Genomic DNA, 27980 nt, shown 5'->3' on the forward strand with positions numbered 1-27980 from the left:
ACCTTTATCAGCTTGGGTCATGGTTCACGATATATTTGATATTACTTCGAATCGAGTACATATATATATATATATATATATATATATATATATATAATCCTACATCGGCTACATACTGAAGATTCGGTTAAGTAAAATGCCGAGATCTGTACATATTCTGGCTTTTTTTTCAGCCGACGAAGTTGTTTCGCCTACTGAACTGAATCCTTGCCGAAGCCCCATCGTCACGAACAGAAACTGAGATCAATAATAGAATTCTTGTTGGAAACTGGAGAAATTCCTATAACTAGCTAATGAATGCCAGCCAACACGTTTTACCCCACTCAATTTTTTATCGTCATTTTCCGGTGCCTATGTTTAAGTAATGTAGATCTAATAGACCTGCATGATCTCGCCATCGCATCTTGCGGCAGAACCACTGTCAAGTTTAAGCGCTAACCGAGGGTTCTACCTATAAATTTTTTTAGCGCGCTTATGTTTCAATCTTCCGAAACGTTAGGACATGACAACTGGCTGAGATGTCGCCAGTCGTCGATGTAACGTGTAAAAAAAAACGTAAACTTTACGAGGAATCTATCGGCATTGGCTGCTCCTCGAGTGCGGTCGACCACCACTATACAACGCTACGTTATTTAACGACGTAGCTGTTTTAATATAAAATTATTGGATCTACGTCAGTATCTTCCGACTTTACGTGACTCAGAGCATCACCTCCGCGTTTTTGATACTGTGCGATCACCGAGTGCCTAGAAGATTATTTCTATAAAGAATACAATGCCAGTATTTGAAGATATAAGAGGTCACATCGATTTGTGTTTCACCCAAATTCTATCGATGGTCATGAGATGATTTCAATATAGTACGGCATCAATCTATGGCATACTACTTGGGAATATTCATACTACTATACACTCGGGAAACCATTAGAACCAATCGATGTAACAACGTATGATGTAAATATACTGAATTTATTATCTACGATCGAACGGCAAACTTTATTATGCTGAATTTCGCTAATGGAAGTTTTTCACATATCCATTAGTAGAAAATTTCAAAATAAGTAACCTAATTATTCTCACTTTAAATATCAACGGTGTAGTTTTGCTTTTTACCAAATGAGGTTACTAACGCTTGTTGTAAGTACGATTGTTTTTAGGTTAAGAACGCCTACGTAGTTAATCTCAATCGTGCAAGAAATTCATCGTTGATTCCACCAATTTTCTCAGCCCGATCACGGGATCGATGCAATATGCACATAAAACACAAAGTCCAGCAATTTGATGTTAATTTATAACCTGAATATACTTTTACGGTAACTTTACTGAAACTTGACGAGACTTGAATGGAGCTTCAGTAAAATCTAGACTTTTCAGTGCGAGGCTAGTTTCAATCCTCGTCTTCGCTGACTGATAGGGATCTAGAGACGTACCAATAGAATAACCCCCCGGGATTACTGGAAACAACCAGAAGAGCCAAATAAGAAGAGGAGGTTCTACCAATGACTGTATGAATCATATTTGCTATTTATTTCGCTTGTATTAAATACAGTGATAAAAATATCTGGAACATAACACAATGTTGTAGCTAAATTCGACGTTCCTGCTATTATCTATGGCCAATGGTTCATCTATAATCTGTCATAATTCGCTCTTTTTGCGAAAAGAAAATTGTCGATCAATTCGTCTCAACAGCAGTTCAGTATCAGACAAGATAATGTAAAGCTGTCTTTGTCTTCCTTTAGTGGTCCGTACTCCCCGCACTCCTGGTAGGATCCGACATGGTGTTGTTTCACTCGTTTCATAGGGGTGCAACGTTCTTGCAAAAAGAACGGTCCCTTGAATGCTTTCCACTTGAGTATTGTGTTTGAAATGTGCCATCCTAAACAGGTGATGCTACATAGAGGCGGCACGGATATGCGTCTGCTAGTGACAGGCGCCAGTGTGGTCTCTCCTGCTGACTGATAGATTTCTCTTCTTTTGAAGTCGGTAAATGATAGCTTGTATCGCGCCTGGACAAAGGGTTCGCGTCCATTAAATCTGTTAGGTGTGTAACAGGTGCTTCAAAGCGTTAGTTTGTTATTGTAGAATCGTGTTAGTGCAATATTGGATAGACTTCTTTTAAAAACAAGCGACAAAAGAGATTTCAGTACCATATACTTCGCCATTTCCAAATTGAAAATTCGCTGTTGACTCCTCCTCCAGCATTTGTAATGAGGTTGCTCTTGTAATTCTTCATAAACCCTACGGATGACTAAGATGGCTTCCTTTTAGATGCTTTAAAATGCCGATTAGCATATTTAAGAAACAACAATCACTTGTTTCACTTCAGCCTGTTTCAATCCACTTCAGAAATCCGTCGAAGAACTGGTGAGCACCTCGGCGCTTGAGGGCGTGATGACTATAGTATGTTCAAACTGGGCACTTCGAGAATAATCCGTACTGACTGCGGTCCAGCCGTCTTCAAGAACAACAATCTCACTTCCACCTTCTGAGATCACCGGTTCTGAAGTATAAGAGGAAGGGTGAAAGATATTTAACGGTGAGAAATAATTTCGTGTATGTGGCTTGCTACCCCTACTAAGAATGTAATATTTTCTTTCTATTACATTTCTTAGATCATTCTGTGTGTTCCAACCTTTACATCGTATTGATAATAACAATATATTGTAGCTATCTCAGATTTAAAAAACATTAGTTTCCATGAACTTGGCCGTCCTCTTCTTCAGCATGGCTAACCACTTGTTATTTGTACGAAAATGTTTTGTGATTGTTCATTACGCCCAAATCGCCTAATACATTATGCTTTTTACAAAGTGCTTCAACTCTGCTTTTCACTTCGGGATTGATTTAGGCAATCAGGTGACGGTCACCGACTTTTCAAGTCATTGGTCTTGCTTAATTCTCTTACGTAAAAACTAGAAACGTAGCTGATAGGTATACTTCAAAAAAGAAGAAGAAAACATTGATACTTTGCATTAATTAGACCTTTGCCAGACAAGTCAGTACATAACGTTAGAAGGATGACATCTATCATTCAAATAGGTAGACGCCGAACGCCTCATGTTCCTTCAGTTTTTTTCCTAATTTTGTTCGTAATTTTATTCCTAAAAACTTAGAAATGATTAACTTGCGTACCTCATGGAACTTAACTATCCATTTGGTTATCAGAGCATAAACCAACTTTTAATCAACAATTAACTAATTTAATGAACTGATTTTTCCGTATGAATGATATAACAATGCTGGCTAAAAGCAGCAAAAATCAGCGATCTCGTAAAGTCCACCACCGTACACAAAATCATTCAATTATCACCGTAAAAAAAAAACTCACCAATTGTAAATGCCATGCCGGCACGCATAACCTCCGAATTCTCATCCGAAGCTAAAAAAAAAACGTCAGAGATTAAAATTAATGCGATATCCTCGGAAGGTTAGCACGGCGTATGGTTGCCATGTCGGTTTTGAGCCCTAGAAAAGGCGGGAACTTACCCCTGGTAGATCTTTTAGTAGGAGCAACTCCTCGATTATATACAAAAAAGGCTATTACGCAGGAAGAATGGCTGAAAACGTTTAAAAGAAAACCTAAAATTCGCATATGTATACATTAATCGAGCTCGTACGATCCAGACTTCCCAAGCAAAACAGCTAGTACAGGTGGTAGTTATAAAAGGCTTGAATCATCATCGAGATTATACTCTCATCGAATTGAATATACTTAAATATCTGTACGGACGGGCTAGAAATGCAAATACAATTATTTATTAAAAATTGCTTAAATATCTGTTTACCGAAGTGGAGGACGTTCGGTGGTCCATGGAAGTAGGTGCCGATTCCATGTCCACAGAAGTAAGGTACCACCGTGCAATTGGACTCGGCGGCTCGTTTCTCAATGGCCTCACCAATAGCGGACAGTTTCGCGCCGTCCCTTACAATCACAACAAGAGAATACGTCACAGGTTTTCTATACAAGGACAGCTTTTTTTTTCATTTCAGCCTTCCGTTTCCCACAACGGGGAGTTGGCAAGGTAGCTAGTAAGGTACGATAAAGAGATCTAAATAATCTTACTAGTCAGTCTATCCTAAATCTATCGTAAAATGTCTAACCGCACAAGCCACAAGAGAGGAATGACCATAGCTACGTTTAAATAGCTATCTATATTTTCAATAAGGGCGTACGGATAAAATTTGTTCGTGTTCGAATATCATGGGCTTCGTCACCTGAAACCAGACACGGCAGATGAACCCAGACCCATTTCGAACGTGACGTTTCTGTATCCTCTCTGCGGGTCACAGCACCAATAAAGAGTTAAAGTGTGCTATACACACTTACCTGCATACCGCGATACCAGCCTCGAGGCAGTACTTCGCCGTCTCAATGACGTTCCATCCTCTTTCATCAATCATACCTACAGGGTATGTCTCCGCGCAGTCGCCATGGTAACCATTAAAGAACACCTAAATACATCAGCGTACAAGGAAGGCAACCTGATCACCACGCTGTTGCCACTACCTCGATCGAACCATTTTTTGGCCGCCGCTCGTTATGAATTTTCGTTGTTGTCACTGTTCTCTCAGCCCGTTGCCTAGGTTTGACCAAGCAATCGTATCGATCAATCAGTCTAGTCTCATTTCTTTGCTCAATGTGTACCCTTCTGTGCCTTTTCTGTTCATAGTGGCAGCTGCTGCTGCTTGTTTCCTCATTAAATCATCATTAAAATGAGTGATCATGGTTGAGGTAGACTCTACGTTACATACACTGATGTCTACGCTGACGATGTCTCCGTCCTTCAATCTTCGAGTGTCAGGTATTCCGTGACAAGCCACATTGTTGACGGATGTACAGATCGACTTCGGGTACCATTTGTAGTTGAGAGGCGACGGATATGCCCCCCTTTCGATGCATAATGCATGGGCCAATTTATCCAACTCATCGGTTGTTATGCCTTCCTGTAAAGGGCAACTCCAGAAACAAACAGAAATAAAAGAAAGTATTGCAAGTAAACACGGATGGTAGCTTTTACGAAATCAAATCTATGATCATCAATAACCGTTTATTTTGAGTGGATGATGATTTCGACAGATTTGCTGGGCTGTCTATATGTTTATATATCTTTATCACGTTAGTCATGTAGGATGTAATAGATTAGACGCATCGAACACAGTACACTCTGATATTGAAGTGCTTATGAACCCTACCAGCAGTGGATGCAATGTGTTTATAAAACATAGCGAGGCGTCTTGATACGTCTCTAAGATTTGCTAGGTTCGGAAGGCTATCATATAACATAGTTTTTACACCTTTTGTTCCGACTAAATCGGACGCAGATAGATTGCATATTTTATATTTGGTTTGAACTTGTCGGTTACATCAGTTACTAACTTGTACATGAGCTCCTACTCGGTCAAGAACTTGTCTTGCCAGCTGACAGGCTTCCGTTAGTCGCAGAATCTGATCGCGGCTTTTGATATCAGGCTTCTGAGGAACTTCCGTGACGACTCCGGTCTGAAATTTGAAAAACTGAATTGTTATAGGGCATAAATGGTAAACTCTAATAGGTACTGAATTGAACAAATTTTATATGTTCCTTAATTATAGCTATGCTATCAAAATCTGTAGTAAACAGTGATGTAAAGCTATTCAAATAATTGGTTACGGTCCTACACAGTCTGTAAGCAAACTTATAAATATTATTTCCTACAACATATGCAATCAACACAGCCGATGTTAATATGGGTTAAAAAAAAATGTGTGGAGTTTGTAAAATACAACCATTTTTAAAAAATACCAGCTCTGGCTAGATAATTGGTGACCGTTCATAATACTACGATTATGACAAACGGCTATACCTGAGCATAGTCAGGTCGGCTAATATGACTAGGCACGTACTGGGCAGCCGTTACCTGTAACACACGTCATGAAACGTTCAGACATCAACAAAACAATAACATACCCATGTATCCGTATTATTTTTCTCTCCTTATTATATAATAAAATAAATCTTTTATAATAGTTGACCAGTTTGCTTATGTGTACGTAATATTATTGCCGGTGTCAGTAGTGTGAAAAACTTTGCATTCTATTTCACGTGACGCGTTGCTAGCCAATGCCTTTACATTGAAAATGTGTTGGCACTTTAAAGGGTCATAACTTATGATAATGGCCACGTTTTCTATGTACTATGTATAATTTACCTAACAAAAAATATTAATAAATACTGCATATAGTTGTAGCTTAGTGCACAAGTAACATGAATATCAATTAATTTTTAAAAATACCCGCCAAAAATTTTTAGATCTAATATCGAACACCTAGCTCAGCCAGCTTCTCATTGTAATCATTTGTTTGCGAGTAACGGAAAAGGTTATAGTTTATCGACATAACGTCTGAAGAATATGACAAGTATAACGAAAGGATTTTCTACAAAACGGTTCTAGCGATTTTTGGTGGACCATTAAGAAAAAAGCGGCTAGTGCTATGTACATCAACAGGCTCATACTTTTATCTATGATTAGTCGGATGAGTGCGCTTGTTCGTACGATACTTTCAAACTATTTTCGATCAACATCTCAGTCGTGTGGTCTCTCTTAGACTTTCCCGCCTTCGACTCGAATTCATTACAACTGTTACACTACTCCGGTACTTCCACCTACAGTTTGTTTTTGTCTGATTTTTTTCAATTACTCTATTTCAGTTGACCCGCTGCATTGTAGGAACTTTGTCGCGTAAGAGTTTAGTGTGTATATATATATATATATATCATAGTACATTGTGTAACATTTGTGTCGTCGGAGGGATTGGAAGCCCCCGTCTACTAAAAACCGTCGAAATTGTATACTAGCCATAACATCATCAGATATCTAGGTATTATATATATACTATATTCGATTATTGTTGTTGATCAACTTACGGATTGGACTACGTCTGATGCGGTATCGTTTATTGTCTTCCTGTATGGAAGAATTATGTTGGTGAGACCAATGAGTTAGTTACTGAAGATCAACGAAGCAGCTATCGTCATACAAACGGCGTCAAATTCGACGCCGTCGATGTTGCCCCTGTCTAGCGGTTTCGGGACGCGTCCCATACGACACCCATTATGGCATGAAGTGACACGCTACAGAAGGTGGCGTGTCAACTTGCCCCTACGTGGTCGTAAGGCCTGAAGTCCCTGGGGTCGTAAAGTGCTCATTTTGAGACAAGCATGTTACCTGGAGTGTTTGTACTCCCCTACCGACCCCACAGAGAGGCTACTGGTTCCTGGCGTTGTTTCTCGTTACAGCGACTTTACGTCACCCGCTGTTGCCCGCTAACGTAAAACTATTGGATCGGATTGAGACCTGATAATACTCGATCGCTAGCTAATAATTTAACATAATAAACCTTTTTAACAAATTTGAAAAATCAATGTAACCGCGTTAACGCGAAACAACAATATGCTGTAGGTGGTCACTGTTACGCATGCAATATGCCATAGATTGTCCGGAGCGGGTTGAACGTTTTCAACATCTTTTTAACTAGGCATGGTTAACAGGCGGAATTCGTCGGCTATTCATATCAAGCCTTTGACTAGCCTACAACTATTAATAGGCCGAGTACCATCAGGGAAGAGTGAGTTCAGAGGCAAAAAATACTACTTAAATCAATCTTTAGGGATCAAATTAACGTTTTTTTTTTTTGAAACAAAAGCACCTGTAGAAGCAATCGAAGATCGATGAAAACTACACAGAGATCTTCAGCGAAGCAACATTTTGTTGCTGGTGCTATAACTGTCGTAATCGTAATTAAGAAGTTGAAGACTACAGAGGGGACAAGCGCCTCCGTAGACGAAAGACGAAGTACTGTAATTACGAGGAGTAGTATATCCTACGTATACCGACACATAACTTCCCCGAAGCTATTTGAGCTTTTTTCCACTCGCTAAGCTCCGAATGAGCTAATGAATCGCAATTTATCAAACAACAAAATCGAGGAGTTGTGCTCACCATGGCGGGTATAACGATTTCATAGCTAAGATGCTTTTTCTGGCTCCGCCGGGAATTGTCTTTCGTCAGTGAGGTAATCCGCCTCCGGGAGATGTTCAGCGAGCGGCTTGCCCGTAATGACACAGTGGCCAACATTGTTTCTGTAATGAACAAATAAATATTGATCATAATAATATATAGTATTATTATTGTAGTTTATATTATATATAAGTAACTAAAATTGCAAAACGAATAGTTATTTTGTTTGCCTAAGTCGCCACAAGAGAATCGTAATCGCTCTCAATTTAAGCCATTGGCATGTCAATACAAGTTTTCATATTACAAAGCCACCAACTACGTTCGAGCTCCGATCAGGGTCATCCCATCAACGAACATCAAAAAACAACGCTTGTCCCTAACGGAATACTCCAACACTACTTCAATTACCACTATCAAACGTACAAAGGAAATAAACGCGCTTTTCTATCCAATAGAATGCTTTACGTTGGCAAATACCATAACTCTAAAGTACTCTAGTTGTATTGCAGCGTGCGGCGTGCCAGCATTTATTTGGGAAAATTTCAACGTCTTTATTTCGATTCGTTGAGGAACAGAGGTGCTACTTGCTCGTAGTGAAACGTTCGCCGTGTTTTCGGAGAAGTATCCGCGTCGAATTTGGCGTCAATACTAATAACAGTAATATGAATAATTTCGAAAACAGAAATAATCCTGTCGCGTATGATTTACATGAGACGTATAGTCACTTTTCCATCCAGTCACAAGTTAGCACTGTTGTTTCACTACTTTCTGCATCCACTTCCTGATTTAATCGTATCTTATGCTGTAAGCGAGCACTGAACCGGTCACAGCCACACGATATTAACTGGCATCGATTGTCAACACAGGACGAAGTTCAATGAGAAGCAAAGAGCCAGGGTATATGCGACCTTCATTCTACTCCACACTGCGCCTAGGATGTCCTTCGTAAGAGACCAAGAGCGTTTGGACTAATTTCATTTGGTAACGGGCGTTATTTTCGTATAAAACTCTAGTAAGAAAATTATTAAACGAGTTTAGCGCCGTGCTTTTATCGCAGAGACCAGCTGCTAATTAATGCTATATGGAATTATGAAGGTAAAAGCAACGTCTATTTCAAACAGTTGAAATAATAATATATATTGTCGTTAAGTCGATTATTTGTACTATGCATATTTGTGTGTATCAACTACTTGACAAACTTACAACAGGCAATATCGAAAACTGATATTTACTTCTCTACTACCATATTAACCAATTCATTTGTAACGTATAAATAATTAATTTTTAATGAACTGCGCGCCCATCAATTCAAAATTTTATTTTTCCAGCATGGCGACCGCACCATGATACAGTGCAGTGAAATACCAGTACACTGACCATCTCATGCCAATCAGTCATGTAAAGCTCTTTACACAGTGTTCAATATATTTTTGTTTACGATATTTCTATATATTATGAAATTCACTGTTCTTTTAATTAGATGGTTTGTACCTCAGGTCAATATGGTGCCTTTTAAATGCTAAAATCTTACCGTAGCAGATGTGCTCATTCAGCCTTTAAAGGTGACAAGACATGTTTGTAAAAATCTGCTATATCTCACAGTTTTATTGAAAGTGTATACTTGTTATGGTCAAGATAGATTACCGAAAAAAAAACACCTTAAAAAGGGTTCTTTTTTTTTGGAAATTTCGATGTGAACTTTGCTCCTTATAGTTGATCAGTTACAGAAAAAGTTGATGAAACCATTGCCGAAGTTGAACAACACTTGCACGATAATAACTATGGCATCGCTAAGGAAACATCACCGAACACGTTTAGGCCGTTTGAAGGAAATTCGTTACAAAAAAAAATATCCGCCATTTCGGCGTCACATGAATCGCCACGATCTGCGAGACTCTACGAAAATGTAACGTATCATGGCTGATAAAAAGTCGATCACATACGATCATATGCAGATAAAAGAAAATCAGAAATCTACTCGAATACCTGTGACAAAGTCAAAACGGACGCCAAAAAGATGACCCTATAGTGTTTGCTGTTCTTCCGTCTGACAAAACGATTGACGTCTTTGACCATGACCATCTTTAGCTGTCCGGCACCTGGATAACTTACATTCATTGTAAGTTTCAATATATCCCCCGTATAGGCTGGGTTTTACACTATCAGACAGTCATCTATTTTGGCCCATAAAAGAAAGCTATTTCAATAACGATAATTTAGTTTCAACAGAAGGATGCAAAAATCAATTTTAATGAGATTTTTTGTCTAAAGATCGAAAAAGTGGTGCAGTGGTAAAATTACGAAATGTCCAGAAAAATGGCAACAAGTCATTGACCGAAATGGTTGAATAATAATTACTTTAAAACGTAAATAGTGTTCCCTTTAATTCTGACCTGGAAAGAGTCGATACTTTGCAACAGTTGAAAGCAGCAATACAAGTATCGTGTTTTCATGTGCGTATTAAATTACTGTAATACGAAAGAAAAACGAAAAAAAAAAAAAAACGCAACGTCGCCGTTCCGGTTTGTGATGGAAACGGTGTAAACGCGTACATAATAGATGTGTCATTACAGCATATAGTGAAGATTTGAATTTTTTTCTATTTGCCAGATTCTGCTATAATAGTTGGACATGAAATGTTATCCACAATGCTTCGAATCGACAGGGACAGTGCACGATTTCCGCCTGCATTTCGTGTTACATTCGCATACGTAGGCATGGCCTGGATCTAGTCTACATACGAGATCATGAGCAAAAAAGCTCAATCAGTATATATTTACACGCAGTACGATTTACAAGACACGCAAATGTAAGAAAATGATGGTTCTCATTGCATCAATTCAAGTTTACGTTCCTAGCCAGATAAAAGCTGATGTGCGCACAGTAGAGGCAGTACACGGAGAGTGGGTCCACTACCAGAATCATCGATCGAACACTACCCGCGTAGTTATCTCATTGTGTCTTTTTTTTTTAGAACTGTTAAGTAAATCATATTGTTATCAACGAATACTTACGTCATACGCAGACACGACAAATGCAAACCTTTTTCTAGATCACAAGTAGCACCAAATACAACTCGAATCACATCATACAAGGTCAGTCGGGCTTCCGAAGGCGCACTGCTCTTGACTCTCAGCCTATACCAACACACGTGATCTGATCGGCCAGTTATGGCCTAACTGGTGACCTGGAAAGCCCTTTTAGAGAGGAACTTAGGGCACGTCGCCTTGCGCCTCAAGCAGCCGAAAGCAGTTTTCTCTAGTCGCCTTGGCCTCTGTAGGTTGTCGCTCGCGATCTACAGTCGGCTAGTGTTTACGCTGCTACCATGAACGCCGAAACCGTTCTTATGTCTGAAGAGATCAGCTGATGAGAGCAGCAGCAGCAGCGGCGGCCGCGGAGCCGAGATCTGCGACGGTAGCCCGTTGGAAGACATTGACCTCTATTGTGATAAAATAAACTATTGGAGTTACGATCATCCAAATTGGCAATAATGGACCTAAACTGAGAACGCGCCGAAGGAGGCCTTTAATCGATGCGATTTATTGCGATAGCATATAAAAACAGACGTACCACAAGGTAATGGTGAAATGTCAGCTGTTCACTGAGCTGTGGACGTCAAGGGCTGCATCTTTTTTCATCGTAGGCTAGTACGATATACTATATAAATGTTCGTAATACGTAATCCCTTTTGTTATTGAATTATATATAAAATTTTGCTTAGTCAGTCCTCCGAGAGGACTGTCCTACAACAGGCGGCTCCGAGAACGTCTTGTACCCCCCGCTTCTTGCTCGGTTGAATAATTAAATCTCTTTTTTTTTTAACTTCTCATTGTGTCTCAGTGTGCTTTCTTTCATGAAATTTTCCTTAAAAATCAGTTCAAGCCGATTGTTCAGGCGACTTGCACTATGTTTCGGTTGGACCATATGACTATTAGGAGGTAGATTAGGCATCCCTGTACAACTTGCGTAAATAAAAAGTATAATTACTATAGGCAAGACGGCCTAGCTTGGAGAACTACTATCAATGTTGCTGCTGAGATGACAAATGGCCAAAATAAAGAAGATCTAAAATGCAATGACCGCTGGACATGACGGGAGGCGACTCGAATTTGTTTCAACTTGAATGTTTTTCATCGAAAAAAAAAGTTTCTTAAAAGGCAAATATATTAGTCAAAGTTATTTTTTCAACGGCGCTATATACTTGACAGCACGGAGCAAGCTCAGTCTTGTTACCAACGAGCAGACGCATCTAGAATTGCAATGTGCACATGTAGGTTGCGTTATGTTTCGACACTGATGTGAGCAGGTTTTTATCATCCTATATGAACTATATTGGATGCATCAGTTGGAACTTCCTCATCGTCCGGTGATTCCCACTCCTCGATACCAAATGTGCTACACATCTGAAACTCACGCAGAACATATATCTACCTGATATAGACCTCTAGTCCCGATTATAGGCGAACTAGGACCAGAGCTCCGTGGCCAGTTGTCTTTGTACTTTGAGCTTTGCCTAGGTTGGATTAAAGGTTCGTTGATACGACAAACGAATGGTTCACACAGAAGCTTCTCGATTTCGGAATGACACAGAAAATATGACCATGCTGCTATGGTAAGCTATCTTGAGTCGACAATAGAATTCATTGGATATATTAAACTCTGCTGTCTTAATAAAAGCAGGGCAGAATTTCTCTCCTAGTTTAAAAAGGATGCGTATATCGTTCCGATTTGCCTTCGTGCGGTAGTCATTGATGTAGGCAATGATAATATAACTGCGGCAGCGAACAAGTTCATCGTTGATACGGTAGCTAGTCGTAAGTGGAAAAGCTGTAAGCTTAAATCATTCTAAATTTGTTTAGACGCTTTATTTATGTAGTACTAGGGGTATCAAAATACGGGGTGAAGCTGGCCGAACGTCGTTGACAACGCTATTTATTTTAGTTCGATTTAGTCGAATTGGCAGAAAAGTATCTTTGACTTAGCCAAAACATAGAGTCGTCAATCTACTTTTCTATTGGCAACTAATGCACTTCTGAGCCGTACTTGAACGTCTCTTGGCCATAACAGGCCTTTAACGACATCTGGTCGAGTCAGCGATTTCACTATTGGGCTTTGTATGGCCGATTAAAAAAGCCTAGTAATGAACACAATCGTACGCCCAGCTATAGTAGAGAAGCAACCTGTAAATTCATCCATATTAATTTGATCGCTCTAGATTTCGTTGTGACGTCCGTCGTTTGATTTTTGACAATTCGCGTATAGTTTTCAAATTAATCGATCGTTTTAGTCCGCACGGCGTAACGTTATCGATCTAGTCAGAAGTGAACAAACGACCATTTTGAAAAATGATGCAGCTTCTGTTTGGCTGTGTTGGCCCACGAAGGTGTTATCGCTTATCTTTAATTTACATACTACATCGTATGAAATAGCATTCAATAATGGAATAGGTCAAGATGATCGAACATATCGAAATGCACATGCTAGTATAAAGCAGTCACTCTACTGTGGGTTTTCTTCATAAAGTTATCCCTTAACAGTATTGGCCCAATTAAGGCTGCAGTAGATATATATGTATATATAGATCGATTAAATCATCAAGTCAGTAAGGACGTTTGTTTTTGCTAACTTTTCGCTCACTGCGATATATTGTTTCGAACGTATCTCCGCTTTGCTTTACAGGGATATGTGTATAGCTTTCTGGAGATTATTTTGGCTTCGGATTGTAAAGATGCAGTGTTTGCAATCACCGGAGAAAAACATTTCGAGTTGTTCGACCCAGTCCTCGAGCGTCACTTCAAACGACCGACGCCCAACATAAAATAAAGTTTCCACGCCCTTTCGCGAATCTCAACCACCTCATGTGTGTCTGAGTTTAATAAGCGAGTACACGTTACTGCATCATCACAGGGGCAAAAGACAAAGTTAATTTTCGGCAGCAACTTTCGTCTACGTCAAAAATCTGCGGGAGCAATACAGGTATCAGTTTACGTTATGAGAGCCTTGTTGAATACGCCACACCTATCGTGCTTTTTTGTCAGCAGTCTTATAATTTCAATGAAAACTACTCAAAGGTATCGAGCATTTCGTTTTAGTTACCCGCCATATCGGTCGTTCGAGTTCAAGCTCAATATTTTGATTTTGCTACCTTCATAACAACAGAAATGCAAAGCAAGAACAGACCTTTTCAACAAGATATAACACCACTGGTCCGCCAACACAAAAAAATGAGGAAAAAATATATATATATTAACAAACACTGCCATTACTTTCCTTTCAACCTGATATATCAAAGACAGACACGCGATAGGAACGAAATTTACCGAAGGCATTTAAATTTAAATAAAAATTTAAGTAAAGAGGTGCAATTCTGACTTCTTTGCTTGAGCAAAGCCAAAGACAATCCCATAAATAACGAAAAACACGAACTGCACACCCTATTACGTTTTCGTCGTTCCCTCTGCGTCAGTTGTTCGCTAGCGGATCTGCTCTGACCTGCTTGAACTTAAGGCCATTCGATAGCGCACGTGGCTTAAAGGAAATTGGTTGGACATTGGTCGGAAGGACATGCATAGAATTTGGTTACTTTGGCCTGAAACCTGTGTTGATGCGCTTTAAATAAAATCGTCTTCAGAAGGTCCTTTGTAACTTGCGCTGCCGCTATCGGCGTTTAAAGGTGTTTCTTTGAACGTAATGTACGACAGCCTATAATATATGTATATCCTCATTTAGCCAATCAGCATACCGGAACAAGCTTAAGTAGACGGAGTCCCGCTTTTGCTGCATTGTTCTATATGGCTTCGGATGGTGCAAAAATATCATTGCGGATAGCGGATCAGGTATTCAGCAAACGCCGCTAAGTTGAACCTAATCAGCTCTTTGGCAAGTATAGGTACACATTGTAATGGGCCGTATGGCGGAAGGCATCTCATGAAGTACAACATTATTCTATCTTTATTTAAAGCGAGCGGAAGATGTTTGTTGACAATCTCAATGCACGCATGTCCGACTTCCAGCCTCTTTTCGAGATCTCGAACTGATTATAGAAATTCCTTTCTGAAGCTCAAAACATAGGTCCATTCAATAAGCAAACATGCATTGCTCTATTCTCACCGATCAAGTTCAGCTGGCTGCCTTTTCATTACTCGTATTATCTACACTAGAGAAACAGCTGAGCTAATCTTTTGACCTTGCTAAGCTAGTACCTTTAGATTTTAAAAGTATGTACAATCTCTTTCTATATCTTCTTCTTTCAATCTCGCCACCTTTTAATATCCTTCTGTTTCGAAGCACTGGACTGCAGAATCACAAGCTGGCTTCATTTCAGGGAGGTAAATCTCAAGGCCATGAGTTCTGCCAACTACAACCAACAACAATCTCCTCCCTTCCGACCCTGTTCTTTTACCTCAAAAGCAATAGGCGTTAGGCACTTGTGACATCAGACCGGCAGTAAACAATAAATAGCCCAAACAATTCCTGGTATTCTCAAAAGCGGATCTTTCCTCGTCCTTTGCGTTGAACTATCTGGGGTATACGTCTGAAGATTTGACGGCGTCAACAAGAGAAAGGGAGGGAACAGAAAATAGAAAACGGTACACATAGTTCCGTTTTTAAAGTTTGATGTTAAACAAAAGGCTCAAGATTTGAGGTTTCGCCATAAGCGTTGTCTCGGCCGCCTTTAACGGCTACTAACGTCTTTTTACCGAGACCATTTTCACCGCTGCCATCAATTTGGCCATACAGCCAGTACAAATCTCCTTTCAGGGTTGCTACTACCGCTGTAGCCAGCAATGAATCTGGATTCTAAAATCAAAATTGGAAAGGATGGCAGGTTACCGTAGGAAAAGACGGTGTGGTCTTGGATATTAAGACGAAAGCAGACATCGGATACTGAGTACTTCCACCTATATGGACCGCGCATTGCTGACAACCCATCATCACCGTAGTTGCATACATACGCGCACACTGACGCAGACCTTCTTTACCGCCTGCGTCCATTGGTCCTCCCCTAAAGGCACACCCTCTCTCTTTAAAACATGTAGAGAGAACCTCTCGCCCTTCTGCAAACCCCTGCTACCTTCACCGCGGCCGCCGCCTTGGCCATGAGGCTTGCACTGGCACCGATTTAGGCAGACGACTTCGCCGCCGTAATAGCCAACGGGGCCTAAAGGCAGCCGTCCCCTAACAGCCCTCTGCTTGGATCCCCATCGTAGCTCCTGTCGCCGCTGCAGCCGCTGCCCGCGTTAAGGTTGTTGTTGTTGTCATCGTCTGTACTCCGTGATGGCGCAGTGGTGCACGGGATTCGACCAAGCGAGAGATGCATTCTTTGCTACGTGAGCCGCTGCCGAACGCCCTGTGAGGCGTGCGTTGGGCGCAACGGAGTCAGGCCGCGGGCCTGCAGCCTACGCACACAATTCATGGCTGGTCGCGTCGGCCTTACGAAGCGACGAAGACTTCAAAGTGATCATAGGGACGCAGCGCTGTCGCTAGGAGCGATGGCCGCTAGCCCGGGACCCCAACCGCTGGCAGGAGCTGCACGGACAACACAGGACAGCCACTATCTCCAAAACCAATTCCACCACCAAAAGGAGCAGCAGCAGCAGCAGTATCTCAATGAGCAGCAAAGGCAGACTCTGTTACTGGCTGCAGTTTCGCAGCAGGCCGTTCCCTTTGCTGCTGCTGCGCCTGCAGTAGCTGCACTAGGACGTCAGTTGAAGTCGGACTTTCAGCGTGCAGCCATTAGGCAAAATGAAGTGCAGGCGCGAACGGTGAAGTCGGTCAGAAGCGAACACGCTGAAACTGCACATCTCCTCGTGTCTTCCTCATCCTCCGACAGCAGCGGCCGTAGTAGTAGAAGTGGTAGTATTAGCAGCAATTTGCAAAACAGTGTTTCGGCAGTTTTGTACAGCTCGGACACGACTTTAACGACGAGTAGTTCTCTGCCTGTCCTATCGCCATTGTCGCCACTGTTGCCGCTGTCAGGCCACGCAGCATTATCGCGACCTATCGCCGCGCCTGGAGCTCTTCAACACAAGCAAACAACAACTGCGGCATTGATAGCACCTTCTGCAGCAGTGGCAGCGGCTTCAGCCGCTGCGATCTCTGGACCCACATCGGCACCCACATCGGCGCCTGCGCTTGCCCTGTGGCTTCCACTGCCTCACGCCCTTGGGGCGACGTTGGCCGGCTGCGCGATGCTCCTGGCCTCACTAGTTGTGCTCTATTACCTCTATCTCAATCGGCGACTGTGTTTTCATGGACTTTTAACCGCGGGACCGGACAAACGCAAGTACTCCGACTACTCCAGCAACACTCTCGGTGAGTCTTTGAGCAACAAAGCAATCACTGAGCAAGTCGGTCAGCTGGTTAGAAATGATGCTTCATTAATTTCTAATTCTTGCTACATAGTGGACGCTAACAATAAATAGGTACAACCGTAACACAGATAATGCAGGGCTAAATTGTTTTCCAAATACAACAGGGTATTAGCGTTTGGTTCAGTTTCTTGGTGTAGGACAGTCTTGTTGTCAAATGCACGCGAGATCTATTCTCTAAGCGCTTGGATATGTTCCTGTGAAATGATTTTTTAGGATTTAATAAAAACCAAGTGTGCTGGATTACATGCAGCAAAAACTTGTTGACACTTGAGCGAAATGAACGCGCTTGAAGGACAACAGGACCGTGTTCAAAAAGTTTTGCGATTTGATAAAGCTAAAACGCTCTTATTCATTGAGCTACGAGCGTACGGTTCGTTAAGTGCGTCTAATATTGTTGCCTGAATCGATTTGGCAGCTTCCGGGATAGCGCATCACGATAGATTGTTCAATCGCTACTAGCTAAAAGGAAGCACCCAGAAAGGTAGAACCTTTTTTTTTTACCATGACAGCAATGCTCTTTGATAATGTCCGCGTTGAGGTTTAATAAGAACTCTATTTATTTACAATTGTAGACGATTGAATCTCAATAGAACACAGAGATAATACTGTTTGGACAATGGTCAATTCAGCGGAGCTAGACAACAGTTTGTCGTTTGCCGTTGACTTCCGCTTCCCCTCCTCCTTATTCCCTTCCCCTCCTTATGATTATTATTGTACTAAAAATAAGAAGACAGACACAACTTTCTATATCGTAAACGGGATACGAAAGAGCGTTTCCATTGGTGGAATTATTGAAATGCTGAAATTACCTCGAGTGTATGTTTTATTTAAGCCAGTTTTGCTGCTTCCGCCATTGTTGCTCTATACTGTGGCCATTCCCATAGATTATCTAGTTCATTACAGTCAGCTACAATTCCGTGCCTTTGCCTATTCTGACTTTATCGAAAGCTTACTGAACCCAATCACCTCGTTTTAAAAGGTCAATGCCGACGAACAGAGACTCTTCTACATACGACAACCCAATCGTAGCCAACATCGAATGATATCAACATGAGTGTTGATGCAACGTAATTTGATGTTACGCGTATATATAATATGATGATATATAGCATGTTTCTTTTGGCGTTTGACAAGCCAGTTATTCCCTTGTTTGATTAGCTGCAAGGATGGCTTTTTGAAAATGTCGTAGTATCTGCAGGAATACACTTCCGCGCCGTATCCAGGAGTAAACCCAAAACAGACTCTAATTTTATATACAAGGTTGACCTCGTCTGTTCAGACCGAGCGCGCGCCCTGCGACAGGACCCAATTGCGTAACCTTGACATAATTCATGCTCTTTTCTCCATCGTCCATAACCATTCAGAATACTATGAAGACTATACGATTATTCGGGTCATGCACACAGAGCGATGAAACTCCAAGATTAAATCTTTGAACGTCGGGCCGTTTTTCACGACCTTGGGCCATGTAGATGTACGGAAATGAATTTCTGCGTGCAGTAAGAACATACCTTGACGGATTCAGTATGTGTTTATGTATAGCAGAGATAATTCTCTATTGTTACTACAGCGATCGATGTCCCATTGTTGTATTATAGCTAACGCTTCAATGTGTCATACGGCACTGGGACGGGATGGAGTTCAGCTTCAGAATATGTGTCCATGATGACTGTAATTGGAAACATTTACTTTTCTACAAGATTACGACGTATGTATATTGAATTACTCAGTAGACTAATTAATAGTAAGAGTCTTATGCGTATTTAGATAGTGAATGTTGACAATATTTTGTATATCAAGAGTAAAAAACGCTATTAATTCAAACCCAATACTCCAATATGGGCACACCTATGCGGGAAATTATTTATAGCACGCCCGGTTTGGAACTTGAACCCCCAATTGCAAGCCTGATTTATCTCTAAGCTTAGGCTTATCTCCCGTAACTATTCATACTCTTTTTTTTTACTCTACTTTATTCAAGTTACCAGCTGTTAGAGTTACCAGAACGAATATGAACAGGTATCCGTAATTTTGGCTGCATGTTGCTTGGTACTAGGGAAGATAGTAAGAAACAATACGAAGCCGCGTACTTTTAAGCCCTTCATTTTGTTTATTTATGGAGTACACGAACTCCTATACTTATTTCGACCTTGAGCTAGAATCCAAACCGTATTTTGAACTACGCTTATAAAGGTGAAATTTCCTAATCATTATGAAAACGACTGGAGATTGCTCAATCAGAGGGGTTGCTTACGAGATTTTTATTGAACTCGGATGGCTGACCGAAGCCAGGGGCATCGATTACATCCACGATCCGATCTTTGATTTTAGCAGGCCACCATCCAGCAATCCCTTCACTTGTGGAGTTCCTGCTTGCCAAGATGTTTCGCCGGCTTTTTGGTACTATAAAAGGCATATGAAGTCAGTGTTGCAAATACATCTTCTGTTTAGCATACAGCGAAATTATAACGGACTTATTAAGAAGAAAGTAAGTGCTACATGGAAGTAAACAAACGTGGAAAAGTAACGAAAAAAAAAGAGCGAAAAATACATACTGTGTTTTGACAGACCAAATAATTTTTATTTTTTTCGTTACCTTTTTGAACTGTTGTTGCCGACCAGGTGGTTATAATGGCCAAACTTTTTACCCAAACACTTCGCGACATACAAACATATATACGTGTCGCTGTATCTTTATATTTCTTTATTCATTATAAAGGCCCAATGTATACACACCCTTGTGTTTGACGCGTTTTGAAATAAAAAGCCTTCGTTTTAATCGTCATGATCTTGATAGACATTATTTTATAACGCAGCGCTATTGACTCGTATTTTAACCAGGATTACAAGAGCAACAAATTATTCAAAAAATCAGAGTATGACAGATAGGTCTTTGTGGCAAATTTCCAAATCACGTATCTATGGACAAGTCGGCCAACCTCTAACACTCTAACTAGCTGCCTTATAAAATCTACGGAGCTGTAATATATGCAGTGTCCTACTGATGACTGTACCTATACCGCGGAAATAGCACAAGCAACTCGTTTAAACACTAGAGTCTATCTCTTGCAGCTGCTCATCGTTCCCGACCCTAATCTGTTACTATTATGATCACAGTACGAATTGATTTGTCCTTTCTGATTTACTTGTAGACGATACGTTCTATTATGAAGATATCAGTGCCAGTTCTGATTCGGATGAGCACCTCATCAACAATGACAACCTCAACATCAATGTCGAACAGCAGCAATTCCGAAGCGCCGGCCCTGATCGGATACAGGATCGGCCTAACCTCAACGAACGCTCAGGATCCGTCACCTCAGTTAATGAAAGCAATCCGTTTGCCGCCGAACTGTTTGGCGCCCATCAACGGATGGCCAATCTCAGTTATCAGAGCCTCCAATCCTGTTACCAGCAACCGTTGACAAACTGCACGTCCGCGATCTCGACAACGGCCGTGTCCAATGAGATCGTTGATAATCAGAAAATCACCGTTGTTACTACTAATCAGGTAAAAAAAAAGTGCAAATTAATGCTAATTTAGACAACAATCACGCAATACGGAAAACAAGTTGACGTTGCAACGCATCAAGTTCACCGTGTTTGTTTGGCTAATCAAACTTCCTAGCTGCTGTTACTTAGCGTTTGACCACGTGGGATAAATCAGTCTGCTGTTAACTGACGAACCAAATAAAGCGTAGTCCATCTCTAACACATATGTGGAAAATATTAATTACAGTCGTTCAATATCGCCGATGCATCGGGTGGAGTTTTAGAGGTGAGCATCAGTCATGACACCTTGGCTCGCCGGCTCGTGGTCAGTATCATACAGGTGCAACGTATCCCGCTGAAAGCGTCGCCAAAGGTGCTAGCGACCAAAACGACAGCAAAAACCGGAACGTACCGACTCAAGGTGACAGCGCTAACCGCGCGTCAGGCCGGACGCCTAAAGCAAAGTCGAGCGTCGAAGGCGAGACAGGCTGACCAACAGGGTAAGTGCACGAACGAGCAATTCGTTCATGGCTCGGAAAAAAACGATCAGAAGAGGATAGCTGAAATACATGGACGCATGCAACAGACATTTTGCGATATCGTCAGACAGAACTGATAAGTTGAGCTGCCAATGCGGATCTCTAAGAATATAGCTAAAAGCTATAAAGCGATTCGTTAGCGTTCGTTTAAGTAAGACAGTGGCGAGCAGACAGTAGACCTTTATTTATTTAGCTAGATGCTGCTTTTTTTACTGGTCAAGATGGCATATAAATAGGTTTAAGTAGCACAGACTAAAGTATGCAATTAGGGAAATGTAAAGTTTTGAGTAATTTAAGTAGCATCCGAATAACTTTGGAACTAACTCTATGTGTATATATATGTAATGCATTGCAGGTAACTGTACATTCAATGAGGATTTGGTGTTTTCGCGCATTTCCTCGGAATCCATATCAGGGATGCAGCTGCGCTTCAGAATTCACTCCGCACACGAACGTCTGACAAGACGACAACGGCTTATTAGTACGTAATCTATTCATTATACATACGTACATACTGACATAGAATATTGTTCGATCCGAATTGCGGGCGAAAACCTTTATAATCAATTATATTTTCCTGATATGGGGCACACACAAAGCTGCTTGTTCGATCTCGTTCTGCTTCGTTGGCCGATTTTACCAGTATGCTAATATGCCCATAAGTGCATGGAAAAACACAATGACATGTCAATTATTGGCGGCACATTCCTTTAAGTGCCTTGAGAAATTAATATACGTTCATATCGCAACGCGTTCCACATTAGACCCATATTAATCACACATCGTTTATTATTTCCCTTGCACTAATTCCATTCTTTTTTCCAGTAGGCGAAGCCATAATTTCCCTGGGTTGCGCCAGACTACGGCAACCTATACAGGTCGCCCTTGGGTCGAAGCTATCGCAGAGCGCTAGCGGGGGCGGGACCACTTCAAGCGAATCGGAGATCTCTGATTGTTCACTTAAATCGCAAGATTCATCGACGGGTTCACTAAATTCGCTGCGATCGCCACACTCACCCCAGCACGTGGGATTAGCATCCTCGCCTGAGCTGCTCATTGGGTTAGCATACAATGGTACAACGGGTAGACTGAGTGTCGAGGTCATCGGCGGAAGTCATCTGGGAGTATTGCCGGGAGTGCCTCACGTGAAAAGTTGCTCATCACCCGATACATTCGTCAAGGTGTGCCTAGTTTCGTCATCAGGACAAGAGATAGCCTCGTCAAAAACTTCCGTCAGAAAAGGACAGGCCGATCCTGTCTACAAAGTAAGTTTGACTAAAGATCGGCCGAAGATTGACCATACGCGTGTGAGCTGATAGCAAGGACATTTTTAACACAACTTCGAGGCTTTCGATTGCATAGGGTTAGTATCAATCGGTATTGCTCTGCCGATCATCTATGAAATCTGTTGTAAAAACGTGAGCACGTGGCATTGAAGAAACCCAAAATGATGAATGAAGGAAATTATGCTGAAAACAAGATGCTCGAGATACATGGAGGTGCGCGGTTCTACTATGCATTGAAATCTAAATAGCGCGGGCCACTGAAGACGTTAAGAATTTCAAGCATATTAATAACGAGTTGATAAAATTCAGTATAAGCCGAGAAATTGATTGGCTCTTTTTACTGGTACTATGACATAAGCCGATATCTATTACCTTCGTTAACAAAAAGACGATTTTTGCAGCTATAATGTACTGGATTACTAGAGCTATTGGAAGTACGGCAATTAGCTTCATCGGCAACTAACTAACGTCGCTCATTTCAATTTCCTTTCGGGCTATTTTCCTGGCGTGTACTGTTCATTTCAGGAAACTTTCGTGTTTCAAGTGGCACTTTTCCAGCTGAGCGACGTGACATTGATCCTTTCGGCCTATAAACGAAGTTCAATGAAGAGGAAGCAGCTCGTCGGCTGGCTATCATTCGGTATGAATCCCTCATCGGATGCGCAACTGGTCCACTGGAGTGATATGCGCGAAGGTCGCGGTGAGCAGGTGGCCAGATGGAATACCTTAATACAAAGCCAAGGATAGGTGGAAATTAAGTCGGCCGAGTCGGAAACTAATAAACGCAGAAGCACGTTTTGCTGTTGGCATCCATGCGTCGCTGAATGAATCGTAGTCATTGACGCGGAATTGAGTTCGTCTCGGCTCGTGAATTCGCCTAATTACTCAGAGGAATCGTCGCATCGCAAGAAGTAACAGTTGTGTAATACTGATTAAAACAAATGAGCTAGGCCGATCCATAAATATTCGAGAACGTGTGTCAGGATCTAAGACTTTAACGTTGTTAGAAAGGAAATCTCGAGCACAGTCCCTATGCTGATTGGTTATACAGGCGACAAAGTGACTAACATATTTTGAGATGTTGATACGCATTAATGGAAGAGTCAGGGTCAAATGTCCTACTACGTTGACAGGAAGCTCAGGACAAAGCGTCACGTACATACATGTCATAGGGAAATCAACGTCAGTTATGAGTCAGGTACAGGTTTTCACTGGCTTCAACAACCACACACCCTAGCCAATAAAAATCAATCTAGAGTAACACCAAAAAAACATGGAACGAATTAAATGCCGAACTAGTTTCAAATACGATAGTATCAGGCAGGAACGATGTTATACGCAACATTCGTCACGTGAAAAAAACAGGATTTAAGTACCTAATCATGTAAACAGTTTACCCAGTAGATATTCGAGAGCACTTTGCATCGGTGGGTTCTTGTATTGTTATTTTACAAATGTAATTCTCTTTTACGAGCTGGTATTACCTACCAGGTTACCTTGATGAAAATAAGGGAAAACTAGTGCGAGTAGACGGGATAGTCTGGAAGCACCATTAAAGAAAACCGTGCAATTTCAAACAAATAAGTAAGGTTTAACTTCCGTCTTTTTTTCTTGCGGCAGAGATTTAATACTAACCACGCCGAAAACTAACGTGTAAACGTATGCGGCTGCAACGAATAGATGGACCATCGATCGGCAGATGGGCATTGTCCGTTGTAGAAACAGCGAGGGCTGCGATTAACGAAGTGGCTAATGACGGACAGTATGTCAAAATGACTACATTTTTTTTGCTACTATAAACGTTGTAACAAATCTCAAATAACATTTTTACAAAATGCATGAAGGCGCTATCTTAAAATATACATAAGACAACATTCCGAGACGGCAGACGGTCAAAAGAAGAACAGAAAGCGCTAATGCATTAGGATAGCATAGCTAAGGAATATCGATTTCCGCCTGGACAGCTTGTCCTTTTCTCTTCGTCAGACATAGGCGTGATAGACCTTGTCTAAAGCCATCTAAAATTTAAGAGGGAAAATTCACTGGTTCGACAGAGGACGCCCTTGTACACACGAGAACCACTTTTTTATTGCAGTGAAACAAAACTATACGCAATATCTCCTATATAATATATCCTTCAATTAATGTACACACTAGTTCATCTTAAAATTAACGCAAAAAGGTAAAACACCGATTTTACTCATACGCATACGTAGTGAAGCAGGGCCCCCACATCTGTTCAAAATTAACCTATGCCAGTGTGCTCCTGATCAATTGAGCCACAATCTCTTTTCAGCTCTAATACTGAAAACGTCATTTTAAAAATCCTTCCGAGATCTATGTGTAATAATCAGCGCGATAGATTTGTCTGTTCGCTTGCATCCCTACTCACACTCTAGAGCGCATTATAGGTCGACTTTCCACTGTAGATCTATCGGGCGTTCAATTTGTACTTTCGCTGTATGTGTGTGTTAATCCATCATCTCCTATGTTTCTACCGCACATGTGCACCGTTAATCGAAGAGACCTGCATCATTTGCAGCGCTATTTCGTCCGTCACTTACAATCGTTGTAGGCGTCGTGATAGGCGTAGAATTGTTGAGGATAAAGGAACCTTGTTAAGCATACATTCAACAGTGCCAAGTAAAAGCAAAGACCGCAAACTAAACGAAAAACAACCCAGAAACAGCTACACCAGATAACTGCAACTAGGTAACATCATTTCGCATGTCCACGTTGTTAGATACAACAAAACGAAGGCGGCTAAACATTATGGAACTATTGTTGACAAATTCGTTCGGCCATTTTTTATGCTTATCCAAACCCACGGAGCTCTTCGTTACGCATTGAATAAATATGGCTATTCATAAATATAACTGATAAGTAACTAGTAGCAGCAGTTATACTATTTGTAGTGCCATTCATTGTAGCTGCAACACTGTATAAAATACAAACAATAATAACGAGTCATTACGTTTGACAGCAAGCTATGTATCATGCCGAAGATATAACACTTAGTCGTAACGATCAAAGCAATGATCGTTGTCGACCCGTTGAGACGTTTCGACAAACGCAAAAGTAACGAAGGCTGGTAGCAGACGATATGAAGTAAACTTCGAGCTAGATTAATGGCGGCAATTTAAGCTGGGATTTGAATCTGAGCTTTGCCGAACAGTTAAGTGTGTATCAGGCGTTTCTTTGCTTTGTGGCAAGAATTACAAGAGATAGTTGCTAGAAAACGAAAGGCAAGGCGAGCAAGCCACTAATACGCTGGCTTACACAGACGCAGCATCTCTTATCTTCAATAGTATCGAATCATCGTTCTTGTTTTGGAACGCCTTTTGATAGTATCTTGTCCGACATGACGGTTTACACTAAACACCGAGACAAAAGCGACGTCATAAGGCGATCTGTCTTAGGCTTTGAAACACAGCCCATTTGGTAATGAAACGGACACACTAGAAGCATTCGATTATACAATGTGTGTTGGGTCATTTACCAACGTTGACATTCGTTACCTATTCGAAAATGCTAACTGTATTTACGGTAGACCTATCCATGCCCATACGTGATTGCGATGTGAAGTATTTAAAGAGCCGGAAAAGTTCATAAACGAAAAGCACAATTATAGAAACGATATCCCTTTTGGAGGGACAAGGGAGTCGTGTACGAATCAAAATAGCAATCATAGATGTACCATGTATTTCGTGCGGAAGGTATGCGAAGAATTAGTGGTTCCGGCATTTAAGGTACCTCTTTTTGCTACTGTTACTAAAAGTATACAGTTAAAGCTATTTAGAAAATTAGAGTGTTACGCAATACATGTTTATGCGAGTACTTGATAATTTAGAATTAATCTCAGTGCAAAAAAAGCACCTACTCATACTACTCACAGTCAGTCCCTTCAGATTACTTCACTAATAAGTACTTCGAAGAATAGACGAGTAATTCACTACAATTCAGTATCGGCGTTACAGAGGGAAACGCAGCGGTCAAAAACTCTTTGTCTCGAGAACATTTGTTGGAATGAAGAAGATTTACCCTACGGGTATTAGACGACATAACGCACATATCGTATCCTGTCTATAGCTTTTCATACTATTTAGCTGACGAAAGGCTACTATTGTTATCATTTTAAATTACATATAGTTCAGCGGAACGTATAGGGCCATGCTACGTTCCTACTGAATTTTTCGTAACTGACATTGTTAATGTTAGTGTGCCTCCCAACACACGGTCATTATAGAGCACCTCCTGTAGCTAATGACAAAATCATGAAACTGAATCGTTGCCTTATCGCAGAAATATACGCGGATTCCTATTGACGTATCTCAGTGATAACGTCCATTCAATGTTCCGCCACTAAGGGCCTAATTCTAGGTTCTCGGTGGCGGAGCTAGTCGGTTATAGGCTATAGATTCGATTTCCCTACTGAACTGCATAGATATATCCGTTAGTGCGACCATTCATTTAAGCTGCAACTGACTTGCTTGCTCAACCCAAGTTTAGGAGGCAGAGATAATTGATAGATTGGTTGGTAACTGATCGACATGTAGCTAATCGATACGAGACTTTAACCAGGCTGCTTTGGCAAGGGAAAAAAAGCCAAAAGCGGATGTCTATAGCAATTGCAGTTTTGAAGATGTTGACAAACACGAATAATAATGACTGCATGTTGGGTGGCACTCGATTGAGTTGCCATATCTACTATATTATGTGTTAACTAGGAAGTCGTCTAAAGCAACGTTCGTAAACTTACTACACTAGTTATCATATTGTTAGTCTTGTTATGATTAATATTATATATTATCAATTACTTCCAAGAAGAGTAGTTACGCGCTCGGGTTCGTTACTAGTTATCCGCGCGCGATAGACATGTAGCCCACACAGGAAATAATGTATATGTTACAGAAAGAAAACTAGGTGCATTAAAAACCAAATTTACATTGAATGAAGGGTGAAAACTACCTGCCGATCACATAGAGACAATATCCACAACTGATGACAGATCATAACGCTAGGAAAAAAATAACAATGAAAATGATAATAATGTATATACTTTTTATACCTCAAAATAAAACCTCGCAAAAATGATTAAGAAATATTGTGGTTACCGTTGATTGAAATTATAGAAATGTACGATACGAATGCAATAATAACAATAAAGAAAGTGATGGCAAAAACAACAATAAACAGTCAAAGTACAAATATGTTTTTTTCTTTTTTCTTCGAAGATTCTGTAAGTCATCGAAAATTCATATTTAGTGACGCGCGTAGAACGATGCTTTG

At 40.9% G+C, this 27980-nt stretch overlaps 2 protein-coding genes across 7 annotated transcripts; one reads left to right on the forward strand and one right to left on the reverse strand.

Annotated features, from left to right (window-relative positions):
- Positions 1-1490: 1490 nt before the first annotated feature.
- LOC111271628 (methionine aminopeptidase 1D, mitochondrial) lies at positions 1491-27893 on the reverse strand. Of its 6 annotated transcripts, none has more exons than XM_022852553.2 (9): positions 25256-27893; positions 7983-8122; positions 5847-5900; positions 5380-5502; positions 4755-4946; positions 4330-4454; positions 3788-3924; positions 3331-3381; positions 1491-2502 (listed from the first exon to the last, which is right to left on the reverse strand). In XM_022852553.2, the coding sequence occupies exons 2-9, from the start codon at positions 8115-8117 to the stop codon at positions 2345-2347; spliced, it is 975 nt and encodes a 324-aa protein (XP_022708288.1). In that variant the 5' UTR covers positions 8118-8122; positions 25256-27893; the 3' UTR covers positions 1491-2344. The 6 variants fall into 6 exon arrangements, with proteins under 6 accessions (XP_022708288.1, XP_022708286.1, XP_022708284.1 ...); XM_022852551.2 differs by lacking the exon at positions 25256-27893 and adding an exon at positions 11043-11361; XM_022852549.2 differs by lacking the exon at positions 25256-27893 and adding an exon at positions 11015-11361.
- Positions 16415-27899, forward strand: Syt14 (Synaptotagmin 14). The gene is made up of 6 exons (XM_022852548.2): positions 16415-17315; positions 20527-20885; positions 21114-21366; positions 21761-21886; positions 22234-22670; positions 23217-27899. Exons 1-6 carry the CDS (start codon positions 16415-16417, stop codon positions 23436-23438), a joined length of 2298 nt encoding a protein of 765 aa, XP_022708283.1. The 3' UTR covers positions 23439-27899.
- Positions 27900-27980: the final 81 nt, after the last annotated feature.

Source organism: Varroa jacobsoni, unplaced genomic scaffold (assembly GCF_002532875.2).
Source record: "Varroa jacobsoni isolate VJ856 unplaced genomic scaffold, vjacob_1.0 contig00813, whole genome shotgun sequence".
Classification (NCBI taxonomy): Eukaryota; Metazoa; Arthropoda; class Arachnida; order Mesostigmata; family Varroidae; genus Varroa; species Varroa jacobsoni.